This window comes from Podarcis vaucheri, assembly GCF_965113315.1.
Source record: "Podarcis vaucheri genome assembly, chromosome: 1".
NCBI classification, from domain to species: domain Eukaryota; kingdom Metazoa; phylum Chordata; class Lepidosauria; order Squamata; family Lacertidae; genus Podarcis; species Podarcis vaucheri.
The window spans coordinates 115,810,797-115,824,813 of NC_138759.1; the positions used below are offsets into that span (position 1 = coordinate 115,810,797).

General features: G+C 44.0%; 1 protein-coding gene across 2 annotated transcripts in view; it reads right to left on the reverse strand.

Moving 5' to 3' along the window:
* Nucleotides 1-8,155: 8,155 nt before the first annotated feature.
* PPP1R1C (protein phosphatase 1 regulatory inhibitor subunit 1C) overlaps nt 8,156-14,017 on the reverse strand; it is a 44,859-nt gene continuing 38,997 nt past the window's right edge. For both annotated transcript variants that reach the window (XM_082201211.1, XM_082201210.1), the window contains exon 5: nt 8,156-9,387. In XM_082201211.1, coding sequence (XP_082057337.1) covers nt 9,373-9,387 — 15 coding nt within the window. In that variant the 3' untranslated portion in view covers nt 8,156-9,372. The remainder of the gene's footprint in view (nt 9,388-14,017) is intronic.

Genomic DNA, 14,017 nt, shown 5'->3' on the forward strand with positions numbered 1-14,017 from the left:
GGTTTTTTAAAGGCTCTGTGAAACCAAGCAAACCCAGTGAACAGAGATGGCAGGAGGATTTATCTATACATAATGAACAACGAAGGCTCTTACTATACAGCTTTCAGCATTCTGAACTGGGTGGGCTGAGAAATGTCAGTCTCCAGTTTCATTTTCGCTTCCTGCAGCAAAAACCTGGCACCCCTAAAACTGTTTACACTCTGCGACTTATATCAAGACTGAATGCAATTAGCTGCTCCAAATATCTAAGAAGATACTTAGCAAAGAGATACAGAACTTCCTGTTCTCCAAGATGACAGAAGTCTGCATTGTTCATTTGCATGAAATGAACATTTTGTTTCTCACTCGCCAGAGAACTTCAGCTTAGCATCTGCAAACTGATGAGCAACTCTCTCTCTCTCTCTTTTTTGCACCCTCTTAATGGTAAATGACATTCTGAGAGATGATTGACATCCTGAGCAAAGTCACTGAGAAGCCACTACAGTATTAGCTTATTCTCAGGTTCATTTTGCAAATAAACTGGCATTATAAAGAGAAACGAACATTGTGACTCTTGACTGCCCCCGTCTGTTCAGTTGCCAACTTGCAGAATGTAAACTGCATAGTAACACAAGAAATAATCTCATTTAAGACCATTATTACAGCAACCACGACAAACACTGGGCTGGGAATCTCAGCTGTTGCTTCTCAACAGCTGAAGTGGTGGGGGGAGTGGAATAATTTGCAGAGTGGTTTGGTGCACGGGAGAAGGGATGCTTAATCCTTCCTTTGCTACTGTTTTCCCCTCCCTCAACTAGGATTTACAGATACACATTTGGCATTTTAAGGGGGGGGGAGAGGCACAGAGATAGCAACAAAGGGTTAATTCCTAACTCTCCTGTTGCTGTTTCTCTGATACAAAATAATTCACTTCTTCCAGTTTACAGGTGGGGGGGGGAACTGTCTGTGCTACATTAAAGAATACACTCCCCACCTCCAAATATTTACACTGAGATAAAGCCTCTAGCTTCTTTGTTGTGATCAGAATACATTTTATTAGACTTAGCACTGACATACTGCTCTACAGCACTATCTCATACACATTTACTTAGGGATGAGTTCCACTGAATTCAATGAGGCTTCCTCCTAAGTAAAGTTTCACAGGTTTCAAAGTCTTAAAAGTGATATTTGCCAACTAGGTGCCCTTGAGATTTATCCGGACTGCAACTTCCATCATCCTTAGGCCACTGGCTAGTTGGGACAGAGCGAATGAATCGCTACAGCTGGGGAAGACTACCTTAGCGGGTTAAAGCTATCATATTATATATCCACGCAGGTCTATCAATTTTTCTGTTTAGCACCTTTAAATTTTGATTTCTTTTAAAAGGGGAAGTGTCTATATAACATTTTAGGCAGGTGTAGATTATATTTGCAGACATGGCTACTCCTTTTGGAGCGGGGGGAGAAATCTTTCCAAATTTCAGATGATTCCCTGTGGGCATGACTCGGGGGAAATCTAGGGCTTTCTTGACCCAACTCGACACAAATCCAGATTACCCCAAATCAGTCTGATTCAGTTCAGGCTTCAGCCAAATCTGGAGCACAAATTATGTGCTTAATTATGAAGTGCAATAAATCTAAAAAGTGAGTCTTCTCCAGCATTCTGACAGAGAGAGAGAGAGCGAGAGAGAGAGAGAGAGTACACACACACATACAAGAGGAAAGCAAAGGAATTTTGTATGGAAGAGTTACGTTACTGTAGTTAAATGATAACTCTACTGTTATCAAAGTGAAGAAGAATTGGTGTGTTTTCATTTAGAGTTTTCAGTCTACCTCAGAGTAATCTCTGGAAGTTTTATCTGCTCCAGAGCCAGAATAAGGAGGCATACAAACAACCCCATCACAAACTAGTCACAACAACATAATGATTCCAATTGCATTTATTAGATACCATATATATATATATATATATCTCCCCTTTAACAAATAGTGAAAGCAGATATCAGCTACTCTTTTGTGCTGAGAAGAATAACGGCTACATATCCTGTTCCAAAGACATGAGTCACCCATTAGATTGTTGCAGAGGTCAGATCAATGAGTGACTAAGTATGCATTACCTCATTAGCCAATCTGGCTATCTGTCGGCTGAGGATCCCACCTCAGTTCCTCAATTCTGCCTGTTGATTTTTGAACCATAAGTTTTGGACCTGCATTGACTGTGGGGTTTAACAGTAGTTTGCTAATGAATTGTGCTAATGATGTCATGTAGCCTTAGACATATGCTGGCATCCCTCACCAGAGACAAAAGCCATAATGAAAAAGAATTTTCAGGCGCAAGGGAAGGGATCAATTACACATATAGTCACATGCACAAACCCCTTTCTCAATGGTGTCAGAATTTAGCATTTGAGACACAAAGAGATGCAAGCCCATTGGACAGGGAAGCAAGGTGTGCAGGCAGGACTGTGTTTTTCCCCTCTTATCTAAGGATCTGAGAGGACAATATAATCAAGAATATTATGTATAAGTGCATCCATTCATTTCTGGGGGTTTTTCTTTTCAAAGCTAAGCAACTACTGGCAATAAGGAACCTATCATCATTTGGCATTGCTGATTAAGTTCTGCCTCTGACAGTAATGAAAAAAGTATAAAAGTAAGGGGTCTGAGCATACAAAAATAGACTTGATTGTTGGACACACAGACCTACCACTGAAAACAGCAACAGCAGGTCAACAGTTCTCCCTCATCTCCCTATAACAAGCCAACATGTGTGTGTTATGGCATCATCACATAATGTTTTTCCCTGGCTGGGCCCACAGAGAGGCCGACAAAGGCGATGCCAGGAAATGTGTGGGGAAAACACTGACAAGTATGCCTAAATTCTACTGCTAAGCCAGGAAGCAAAACCAGCAAATCGAATGGGGCTTGTTCGTTTTGTCTAATTAAAACACACACAACCCAACCAAGAACCAACCTCAGACATTTTGAAATTGTCTCTGGAGGTTCACGTTATGGCTATGTCTTTTTAAATGCTGGGGCCCATTGCTGTGCTCCTTTCCCCCAGGAAGCAACAAGGGCTCCTACCTTTGTATCCGAGGAGCTATATCCTGAGAAAGAAAACTATGCATCTCCTCCAACTTCTGTTCCCCAGCTACAGCCCCACCAAAATGGCCTCCTTGTGTTCCCCCTCCTCATCTACCTCAGAGTGCCATTCTACTCCTGAGCCCAGTAAAGCTTTCAGCTTGTATCAGCTTCTCTGAACCTGGGCCCCTGCGGATATTTTGGATCTGAATTCCCACCACTCTTGACTACTGGCCATTCTGGTTGGGGCTGAGGGAAGCTGCCACCCTATACATCTGCAGTTTGGGGAAGACTGGCTTCTGCAGCACACTGTCCAAATTTTCTAGGTCAAAAACTGGGATCCACGTCTTTCAGGATGCATTCCCAGGTGTGTCAGGTGCCCCACGTTACCATCTCACCCCCCAAAAAAGCACTTGGGGGGGAGTGGGGTCACAGTTTTTTTTCAGAGTGAGAACATGTCAGATTGTGGCCCCCAAAATGGCCGCCACGATCTCATGTGAAAAAACAGAGTGTCCCATTCCCTGCCCGCCCGGGACACTTGGTGGGTATGATACAGCTGATAGTAAGGAGTTGCACAGTAGGTCGTTTTGTGCAGTGTTGCCTTGCATCTCGTCTCACAGCCTATGATGGCAAACCATGTGGATTTGTGCTGATTTGGTTTATATCAGTAGCAATAAGATGAAATTGGCTTTAGTCCCCAGCCTTGTGGCTTAATATGGATGGGTGAGACTGATTATCCCGCCACTATGTCATGTTTTACCTAAATGTTTTCTGTTCAGGCTCTCGCTGGCAGCTAATGACATTCTCTGCATCGTTCCTAACTTTGATGAGCCCTTTAAAATGTAAAAGACATTGTTCATTACTGACATCTCTGGGCTGTGGGATGAATTTCGTCTCCCAGGGATATTGCTTGTTCTGTTGGCTGGTTTGACAGAACGCTCCCACGCAATATAAAATAACACTTTGCTTCCGCAGAATAATAAACAGTAATTTGGAATATCAGCTCCACGCTTCACGGCTCACAAAGCAATATGACGTTGTCCGCAGGCCTAAACAGTGGCTTTTCATTTTATTCAGTAATTAATCGCAGCACAAAAGAGGACATTTGTTGCAGATAATATCTTATACTTATAAGTCAAGTAATAAAAATGCTGTCAATAATGGAGAGGGGGGAAATATCTGGAATGTATTTGTCAAATATGCTTCTGAGGAAATTGCAGTGATAATAATAAGAAAAACTTCTGCTCTAAGCAAAATGAGATACAAGCCGAACAAATAAATAAATACTTAGGATACAATCTAGTTCCACTTTGGGTGCAGTGCTTATATGTAGACTATTTCCATAGGCTAAATAAATACAGGAACCCCCAAGTCATATCAGGACTATACATTTAAACCAGTATCATACCATTTTAAACAGTCATGGCTTCCTATAAAGAATTATGGGAGTTGTTTTCAGTTAAGAATTCCGAGAGTTGTTAGAAGCCCCTATCCCCTTCACAGAGCTACAATTCTCAGATCAGTTTAACAATCATCCCATCTCCACAGGGAACCCTGAGAATTGTAGCTTTGTGAGGGAAATAGGGGTCTCCTCACAACCCTCAAGAAACTCGGCAGGATTCTTGGGGAAAGCCATGGTTATTAAAAATGGTATCATAGTACTTTAAATGCATGGTGTGAATGAGGCCTTGTAGTACACAAGGGCGACATACCCCACAAGTGTCCCGAATAAAATGAGACTTCCCATTTTCTTGTGCGATAGCATGGCAGCCATTTTGGTTGCTGTGATTTGACAACAAGATTTTGCTCCCCAAAAACCGTGATCTTGTACAGTACCTCAAAATGCATGTTTTTGACCCGCTTATGCCTTTCCCCTCCTACATGGGGCAAGTTTTTTTCTGAATTTCAGCAGTTTTTGAAGGAGGGAACATCCCCAGCCCTACCTACAAATTGAACCTAGAACTTTCCCTACAAAGTCATGGGAATTGCAGTTTGGTGAGACCTGTGTTGACCTAGTGTGCTATGGCCATGAAAAAGACAAATTCCATGCTAGGGATCATTAGGAAAGGAATTGAAAATAAAGCTGCCAGTATCATAATGCCATTATACAGATATTTGAGGTGCAGAATAGGAGAGAGGAGGAGGTATGAAAATAAGGGTGGTCTTTGTGCAAAGGAGAGTGGAAAAAAGATTGAGGAGGGAAGAAAAGGGGAACGGGGTGATAAGGGTATGCTGGGCTTTTCCCCCCAGCCGGAACTCACTGGAACTCAGTTCCAGCACCTCTGAGGTGGGTTCTGGCATCTCTCAGGTGGGTGCCATTGCCATTCTAAGAGAACAAGGTGAATTCCAGCAACCTCTTTTTCTAGAAAAATAACACTGAGGATATGTGCCTATGCAAAGGTGACTGCAGAAGAGGTGAGAGGATAAGGCATGGAAATGGGGTAACCTGTGTGCAAGGGAGAGTGGAGAAAAGTAAGGACAGCGGAGGGGGGGGAAAGAGCAAAGGTAAAAATGGAGGTGCAAAAAAGGAGGGAGCAGGTGGCATGGGAATGGGGTTGAACATGAAAGCAGGTGTTGGAAGAACGGATGGTGGCTTAGTAGTTGCTAAGTGTGGGCAAGGAGGATGCAGGAGGGTTGCCATGTGGGTGGTTTGTGTGCAAGGGAATTTGGCCAGAAGGATCACAGAATTGCAAGGTTGGAAAGGGTCCCTGAGGATCATCTAGTCCGACCCACTGCAATGCTGCTGCCCCATACGGGGATCAAACCTGCAACCTTGGTGTTATCAGCACCACATTCTAACCAACTGAGCTATCCAGGCTGCTGTGTTGTGCAAAAGGAGGGGTGGGGAGAAGCATGGACACAGTGTAAAGGTGAAAGCAGGGGTGCAAAGCATAGCAAAGAGGTGGCTTCAGGTACCGGGTTCGAAAAGCAAGCTTACTAGTTACATGGGGTGGGAAGGGGAAACTCTAGGGGTTTAATGTGGGGGGAATGCCGCGGGTTGGTGAGAGAGCAGCAGCACAGCTCCATGTATTATATTGTAGCCCTTACATGGATATATTAGAATAAGCTTCAAGTTTGGGGGCGGGCGACAGCAACCAAACACCCATATGCAATCCAAATGTTATTTATATTTATGATTGCTTGTTGACCTCCATGTCAGTTTCTTAATAGTAAGTCTGCCAAGAGTTTCCAGAAGCAATTAAAAGGCCCATATAATGCTGAAGCCCTTGATAAATGCAATAAACAAATGACATATTCAAAGGGTGGAATCAGTGTCCCATTAGAACCGGAGGAGAAATATGAGAGAGACATATGGCAGTATAATTAGCATGATTAGGGAGACACAGGAGAGAAGAGCTTATGCCACAGGGAGCATGTAAGAAGAAACCAAGATATCTAGTTCACTGCTAAGAAAACTATAAAACCACTTAAAAAAAAGAGGGCAGAAAGGTGAAAATACACCAACCAGCCCAGTGAAACACTTCGAAGTTCCATTGATTTCAGTGGGAGAGACTTAAGCAGATACTTAACGTTCCACGGAAACAATGGAAACATATTTCCTAAATCTCTACTGCAGCCCTTACCCCATCCATCCTTAATATGTGCTGAGCCCAACCATTTCTTCCAAGAGCTCTGTGTGACCAGGAACCCTGAGTGTGTATGCTGCCAGTTGTGTGATCAGCTCACATGAACACAGCTGTATGCACATAGGCTTTCTTTGCAGTTGTCATCGCTGAATGCATAGAGGTTGGGAAGCAGGGCCAGGAGGTGCGCAGATGTCAGTTTCAAACCAGCAGAAGTAAGGTGAGACATCAACAGCCCCTCTCTCCATCAGTCTGTCTGGAATAAGTTGCCTCCTCCCCTCCCAGAAATTACTCTACCAGCAACCAATGTGTCTTCATCAGGGCGGTTCAGATGAACCACACACACACACACACACACACACACACACACACACACACACACAGTGTTCAAACATGACTCTGAACAGATGTGTTTCATTCCTATCTTATTAATCTCTTATCTCTTATCATTTAGCAATCTCGTACCTATCCCTAAATTCTCTCTAATCAGTCTCTTATCTCCGATCTCTTATCAGTCTTGTATCTCCTATCAATCTCCTATCTCTTATCTAAACTCTTATCACTCTATTATCTAGGGTTGCCACACGTCCAGGATTTCCCATACATAGCCGGAATACCCCAGTAGGGAGCAGTGTCTGGGTGGAAATTGCTAAAAATGTCTGGGGAAATCCGGACATGTTGGCATTGTCATTTTTGGCAATTTCCCTTAAAAATAGCTGAAAAACTTCATTTTTTGCTCCACAACTTTGGCTAAAAACAAAAAAAACTCAACAACTTTTGTGTCTGAATTTTCACTTTTTGAAATATGTATATCCTAACTCTTTTTTCTTATCAATCTCTTATCTCTTAACAACCTCTAATCTTATCTCTTAACAATCACTAATCTTATCTCTTATCTCTTATCTCTTATCAAAAACAGCTGGAGACCCAAGTTTGGGAATCCCTGCTCTACTGCATCCAGCCAGTAACCATAGATAGCCCTCTCCTCCTCAAATTTGTCTAATCCCCTTTTAAAGCCCTGTAAGGTTAGTAGCTATCACTTCCATATGTGCTGGGTGAATATGTCCTTCATCTGCCCTGAATCTTCCACCGTTCAGCTTCATGAGGCCTGTGCTTCATCTCCTTTGTCAGAAGCAGTCTGTCTCTGAATGCCAGCTGCTGGGAAGCACAAGTAGGGAAAGTGCTGCTGTGCACAGATCCTGCTTCCATATTCCCCATAAGACATCTGCTTGGCCCATGTGAGAACAGAATGCTGGACTGGGCCACTGGCCTGATCCAGCAGACAGGCTCTTCTGGTGTTCCTTAGTGGATGGTCCTGGACTGTGGCTTCTGATGCTTCATTTTCTTCAGAACAAAAAGGCTGAGAAGCTGTCCAGGAAATCACTTTTTATGGAGGACAGATGGACCAGATACTGTGTTGAGAGTCAGTGTGGTATAATGGTGAGAGAGTCAGACTAGAACTTAGGTTGACCAGGGTTCATAATCCCCACTCAGCCATAAAGCTCACAGAAGATTCGTTAATTATTTTTATTTGATTTATGCTGCATTTATGCGACGCTCTATTATGTTACTGTCATTTATTGTTTGCAAGCCGCTTTGAGATTCATCAGAATGAAAAACGGCATAGAAATACAATAACTCAAACCAAATCGCTTGGTGTGGCCTTGGGCCAGTCACTGCCTCTCAGCATAACCCACCTCACAAGGTGGTTGTGGGGATTAAAGGAGGAGCAGAAAAACTATGCGCACCACGGTGAGCTTCTTGGAGAGAAGGTGTGATATAAATGCAATAAATAAATAACAAATATTTGGGCATGGCCACTTATGGAACCCCCTAATCCAATGGCAATGGAATATGTACCTCTCCATTTCCCCTCAAAAAATAATGCCAGATGTCTCAATGCCTACAAGATCAGAAAAGTGGCAACAAAAGCATCCCGTTATTAATAAGCCACAGATCAATTAAAACAGCATGAAAACAGTGAGGCAAAACACATAACCTAAAAGCGTATTCATGAAGGCCCAGTCCATAATAGTATCCTCAAACAGAAGACCACTGACATTGTTGCCAGACAGGATTCAAATGGAAGGCTGTGCCAGATTAAACTTTGTGGAGGCCCCAGGTAGTCAAAATCTCGGGTGGCCCCCTGTGTGCACACCCTAGTGGGCTAATATTGGCCTAAGAAGGCTTGGTTGTAATTTTCTTTCAAGATCAAATCAATATTATTTTGATTGGTTGTCATGGGGCCCTTAAAAGGCATGCTCTGCCTATTTAGCACAGTTTTGTAGCATTCAAATTTATACTATTTACAGCTGATCTTCTAGACTGCAGCTCACATTCAGAAATTAAGCAATGGCAGCACTAAAGGACTCGACATGTTTGCAAACGACGTATTTGAAGTCATTAAAAACAAATGCAAGGGGGAAATGGCTAGAAAAGAAATGGAAGAAACTGTTATCTCCAGTTATGAAGTACCACAAAGCAGATTCTGCAAATTGCTGTAAATTCCACCACGAAATCCTCCTGCTGTTGGGTACTGAGGTGAAGACGGGTTTGGGTCAGGAAGACAAGCAATAGAGTTCCACGTTAAGTACAGAGAGTTTAGCAGTTCAGTTATTGACAAGAAGGACTTTCCCAAAGATGCTTGGAGCCAGTTACGGGCTCCACTCCTCATCTCTTTCATTGACTCCTTCATCCTCCTCCGGGAAGGCCGTGTCATTCTGGTTTTTTAGATGCTTAATCCCTGTAAATATAAAAGAACCACATTTAAGGCCACATGCAGTCAAATCTGAAATCTTGCCTGTTGTGCTGAAGGAAGAAATCAATCAGTGACAAGGTTGCTGTTTCATTAACAACTGTTAAGGGTGACAGCTTACAAAAATATGAACGGTGGGTTTCCATTTCATCGGCAAAATAAGGGTCAAACGAAATATGTTGCTCACCAACCCTGCCCACTCCACACACCCTTGCCAAACCCCCATTCTTTACACCCCACACAAACGCCCCAACCCTCCTTCCATCCCATGAGGGTGAAAGCCTTTCTCCTCCTGATTCCCCTTTCCTCTGCTACCGGCAAAGGGATATATGAGATTGCAGGAAGATGTGAAGGGATGGGGGCAGTTTGGGGTGAATTGTGGGCAGTGGAGACCATGGTGATGAACGCCTGCAGGTCTGCCTGGGCCAGCAGCCTTGGGCCTCCTGCCTGTTTGAATCCCAGGTTTCCCTGTTGTGCACACAGGCAAACAGGCAGGCAGCTGGTGGCAGTGGTGACACAGAACATGTGAATGCCTGCCTGGGCTACCCAGCTGCCCACTCACTTGCTCTGCCCACATGTGATGCTGGCCTGCCTGCTTTTATTGCTCCTTCCAACCATGGTTTTTGTTGAGGGGGGAAAGTTGTTGAGCTTAATTTTTTTCAGGGGGGGAGAGGACATTATGGGGGGGGAGGCTTTTGTTTGAGGGGGAGGCTTCTGCTAGGGGAGGCAGAACCTCAGTTAACTGGCCCATCACCTCCTGGCAAATAGAAGGGGAAGAAATGGAGGCAGTGAGAGATTTTACTTTCTTGGGCTCCATGATCACTGCAGATGGTGACAGCAGTCACGAAATTAAAAGATGCCTGCTTCTTGGGAGAAAAGCAATGACAAACCTAGACAGCATCTTAAAAAGCAGAGACATCGCCTTGCCAACAAAGGTCCGTATAGTTAAAGCCATGGTTTTCCCAGTAGTAACGTATGGAAGTGAGAGCTGAACCATAAAGAAGGCTGATCGCCGAAGAATTGATGCTTTTGAATTATGGTGCTGGAGGAGACTCTTGAGAGTCCCATGGACTGCAAGAAGATCCAACCTCTCCATTCTTAAGGAAATCAGCCCTGAGTGCTCACTGGAAGGACAGATCCTGAAGCTGAGGCTCCAATACTTTGGCCACCTCATGAGAAGAGAAAAGACCCTAATGTTGGGAAAGGTGGAGGGCATAAGGAGAAGGGGATGACAGAGGACAAGATGGTTGGACAATGTTCTTGAAGCTACCAGCATGAGTTTGACCAAACTGCGGGAGGCAGTGGAAGACAGGGGTGCTTGGCGTGCTCTGGTCCATGGGGTCACAAAGTGTCAGACATGACTAAACGACTAAACAACAACAACAATGCTTTTCAATACTTTTTGGGGATTTGGAGGGCAACTGCCCCCCTTGGCAATGCCCATGCTTCCACCTGTTGCTGTCATGTTGCAGTTTGCATGGCTGCCTATATCGAAAGCTACATACACAGATATGGGTTACATGATATCATTCTATTCCTACGTCGCCTCCACCCTCCCATTCATTTCCCTGCTATAATTTGAAATGGTCCTCAGGTTGCTTGCTCTGAGGGTGTTGTGTTCTGCTCACTCCCTTTGTCTGCTTTCAAGTCACTCTCTTCATGCTTGGCTACACCTTTTGTGTTCAACTAAGCTTGCCTTCCTCATTACTGAGTTGAGATCTCTATGCCCAGGCTGAGTTCCCCCTCTGAATCTCTGCTTTTGTCTGCCGGTGTTTCTACTCTCTTGCCATCTGTCTGATAGTAAGGCTCATCTATTTCTCTTCACAATGTAGCAGTGATTTCCCTGGGTCTGTATTTCTTTTTTTACCCGACAGAAATCAGTTTGTACCCTTCAGTTCACCTGCTCCAGAGTTGCCTTCCGTCCCTTGATGTCACAATGCGAGGAAACATGCATACATATTTGACTCTTATTTTTGTCTTCCTTCTAAAGTTTGCTGTTTTCTCCTTTCCCTCAAAGGCTCTGATTTCACTGCAGGTAATTTAATTCAATTAATGTTGACGAAGAAAGCCTGAATGCCAAGCCATTTTCAGTAAGCATGTACTAATACGCTTTGAACTGGTAATGCATTTTAGATTAAATCATCGCCTCAAAGCTTATTTGCAGATTCAGGATAAATTATCTGTGCAAATGAGGCAACTTTCTGACATTTCCACAGTCACATCATGAAAATCTCCTGTGGGGAAATGAAAACTTGACACCTGGTTTAATCCATCCAAGCAAAGTAGAAGAAATTTGAAAGCAGATACGTATTCAACAAGGTTCCTCAACTTTGCAAAATACTTGCAGGGGATTCAAACATTTAACATGCATCCAAGTCATGGGTCAATTTAATAAATTCAAGTTGTCCATTTAGAATAATAGAATTGCAGAGTTGGCAGGGACTTCAAAAAGACCATCTACAGTGGTACCTCAGGTTACATACGCTTCAGGTTACATACGCTTCAGGTTACAGACTCTGCTAACCCAGAAATAGTGCTTCAGGTTAAGAACTTTGCTTCAGGATGAGAACAGAAATTGTGCTCTGGCAGCGCGGCAGCAGCAGGAGGCCCCATTAGCTAAAGTGGTGCTTCAGGTTAAGAACAGTTTCAGGTTAAGAACGGACCTCCGGAATGAATTAAGTACTTAACCTGAGGTACCACTGTACTCCAACTCTAATGGATGCAGGAAATCCAGTTCTGCAATATCTCTGATAGGTTGCTATCTGTTTAATGCACTCTAAAGAATACGTCCACCTTCTTCTAAGCTTGTATCGCTAAGGAAATCTTCCTTCTGTTTAGTCAAAATCCCTTTTCTTGTCATTTGAACCCATTGGTTCAGGCCCTGCATCAGAAGACAAATTATCTCAATTATCTCTGTGATAAGCCTTTCAGCTATGTGAAGATGGCTACAGTACTGCATCTATTCTGCAGGCTAAATGTACCCAACTCCTTCAACCTTTCCTCATGAATTTAGTTTTCAAGCCCTTCACCTTCTTTACTGACCTCCTCAGGACACTGTACATACAATACACCTCTTGTTAGATGCAGACAATCTGATCTAAAGATTTATTATTGGTTGCCAGAGTTCTAATACACATATGGAGCTACCCTGCTTATCATTCATTTCAATGGAGGAAGTGTGTGCATTGCATTGCATATGGGGGTCTACTCCCTCCATCAAAATGAATGGGACAAGCCACACCTACAAGAGCACATAGAAAGCTCAAAGTTGTGATATATATAATGCTGAAGGTCATGGCTAAAGTTAACTCGGATTCTGCCTTATTGTAGATGGTTCATTTCCTCTGGATGATGCAGTTTCTAGTGCAGGTGTAGATAAAGGTGAGTGGGTACTGGTGATGAGAGATATGTTCCTGCCCTTTTGGTCTATGAGCTGATTTTCAAAATCGCAAGAATCCCACTGATCCTGGGATTGCACAACACCAACATGAACCCGGGCGATTTCATGCTCTCCACATTTCGAAAGCTTTCCACATCTAGAATCCTAGTTCATTGGGGAGGTGGTGAGACTACAGCTGATGCATGAGTATGTAAATACTGTGGATGGGGCACAGTCATCCTAAGACTTGTGCTATATTTATACGTTATGCATATAAAGGTACCATTCAGCTGATAAATTGGAGCAAGCTTCTGATGCTGGTGCCTCATAGACAACAGTTCCCAAGGCTGCTGGCTGAAAGCCAATGGGACATGCCTCTGGTTCCCCCAAGTTAGCAAAACCTGAGGCAGGGACCCTCACAGGTGTTGTTCCCTAAACCTGACTCACCAGAGGAATTGAGTGGTTTCCATGCTACTGCACCTGCCCAATAGTAAAGGAAGTGTGACAAACAGGATTCCACAGAAAAACAAGGAAGTGCCTTTTTGTGCAGGTTATGGGGCTGGCCCTCACCTTTAGGACAAGGGGTTCAAGCCTGGGAAAATGGACAGGAGGAAGAGGCTTATGAGACCAGTGGCGTAGCGTGGGGTGTGCAGGGGGGGCCCCGGCCGCACCGGGCGCAACATCTGGGGGTTAGGGTTAGGGGGCGCAAATCCACGGGTTAGGGGGCACAAATTATTTGCCTTGCCCCGGGTGCTGACAACCCACGCTACGCCACTGTATGAGACAGCAATTCACCTCCAGCCTTTGTCCACTTGGAGCTCTCCATGGTGCTGTAAAACCCCTGAACTGGCTTGCCCCCTCATGAGTACCTGGTGCAGATAAGGCGAGACCAGTACCCTCCAGGGACAACCCTGATTTAGAGAAGCCGTCCCAGTTTCTGATTTGATCCCAGAATGTCCCGCTTTGCCTTACAATCTCCCCATTTTCATTGGAGAAATGTTGGAGGATATGGAGTTATCCGACCCCCGAGCAGTCTGAAGGCAATCCTGCATAGGGAAGTTTTGGTAATGTTTAATGTTTTATTGTGTTTTTATATATGTTGGAAGCTGTCCAGAGTGCTGGGGCAACCCAATAAGATGTGTGGGGTATAATTATCACGATGGAATGGGACGTCCCTGTTTTCATTGGAGAAATGATGGAGGGTATGTGAGAACAAAGCATGAATGTACAGAGACATTA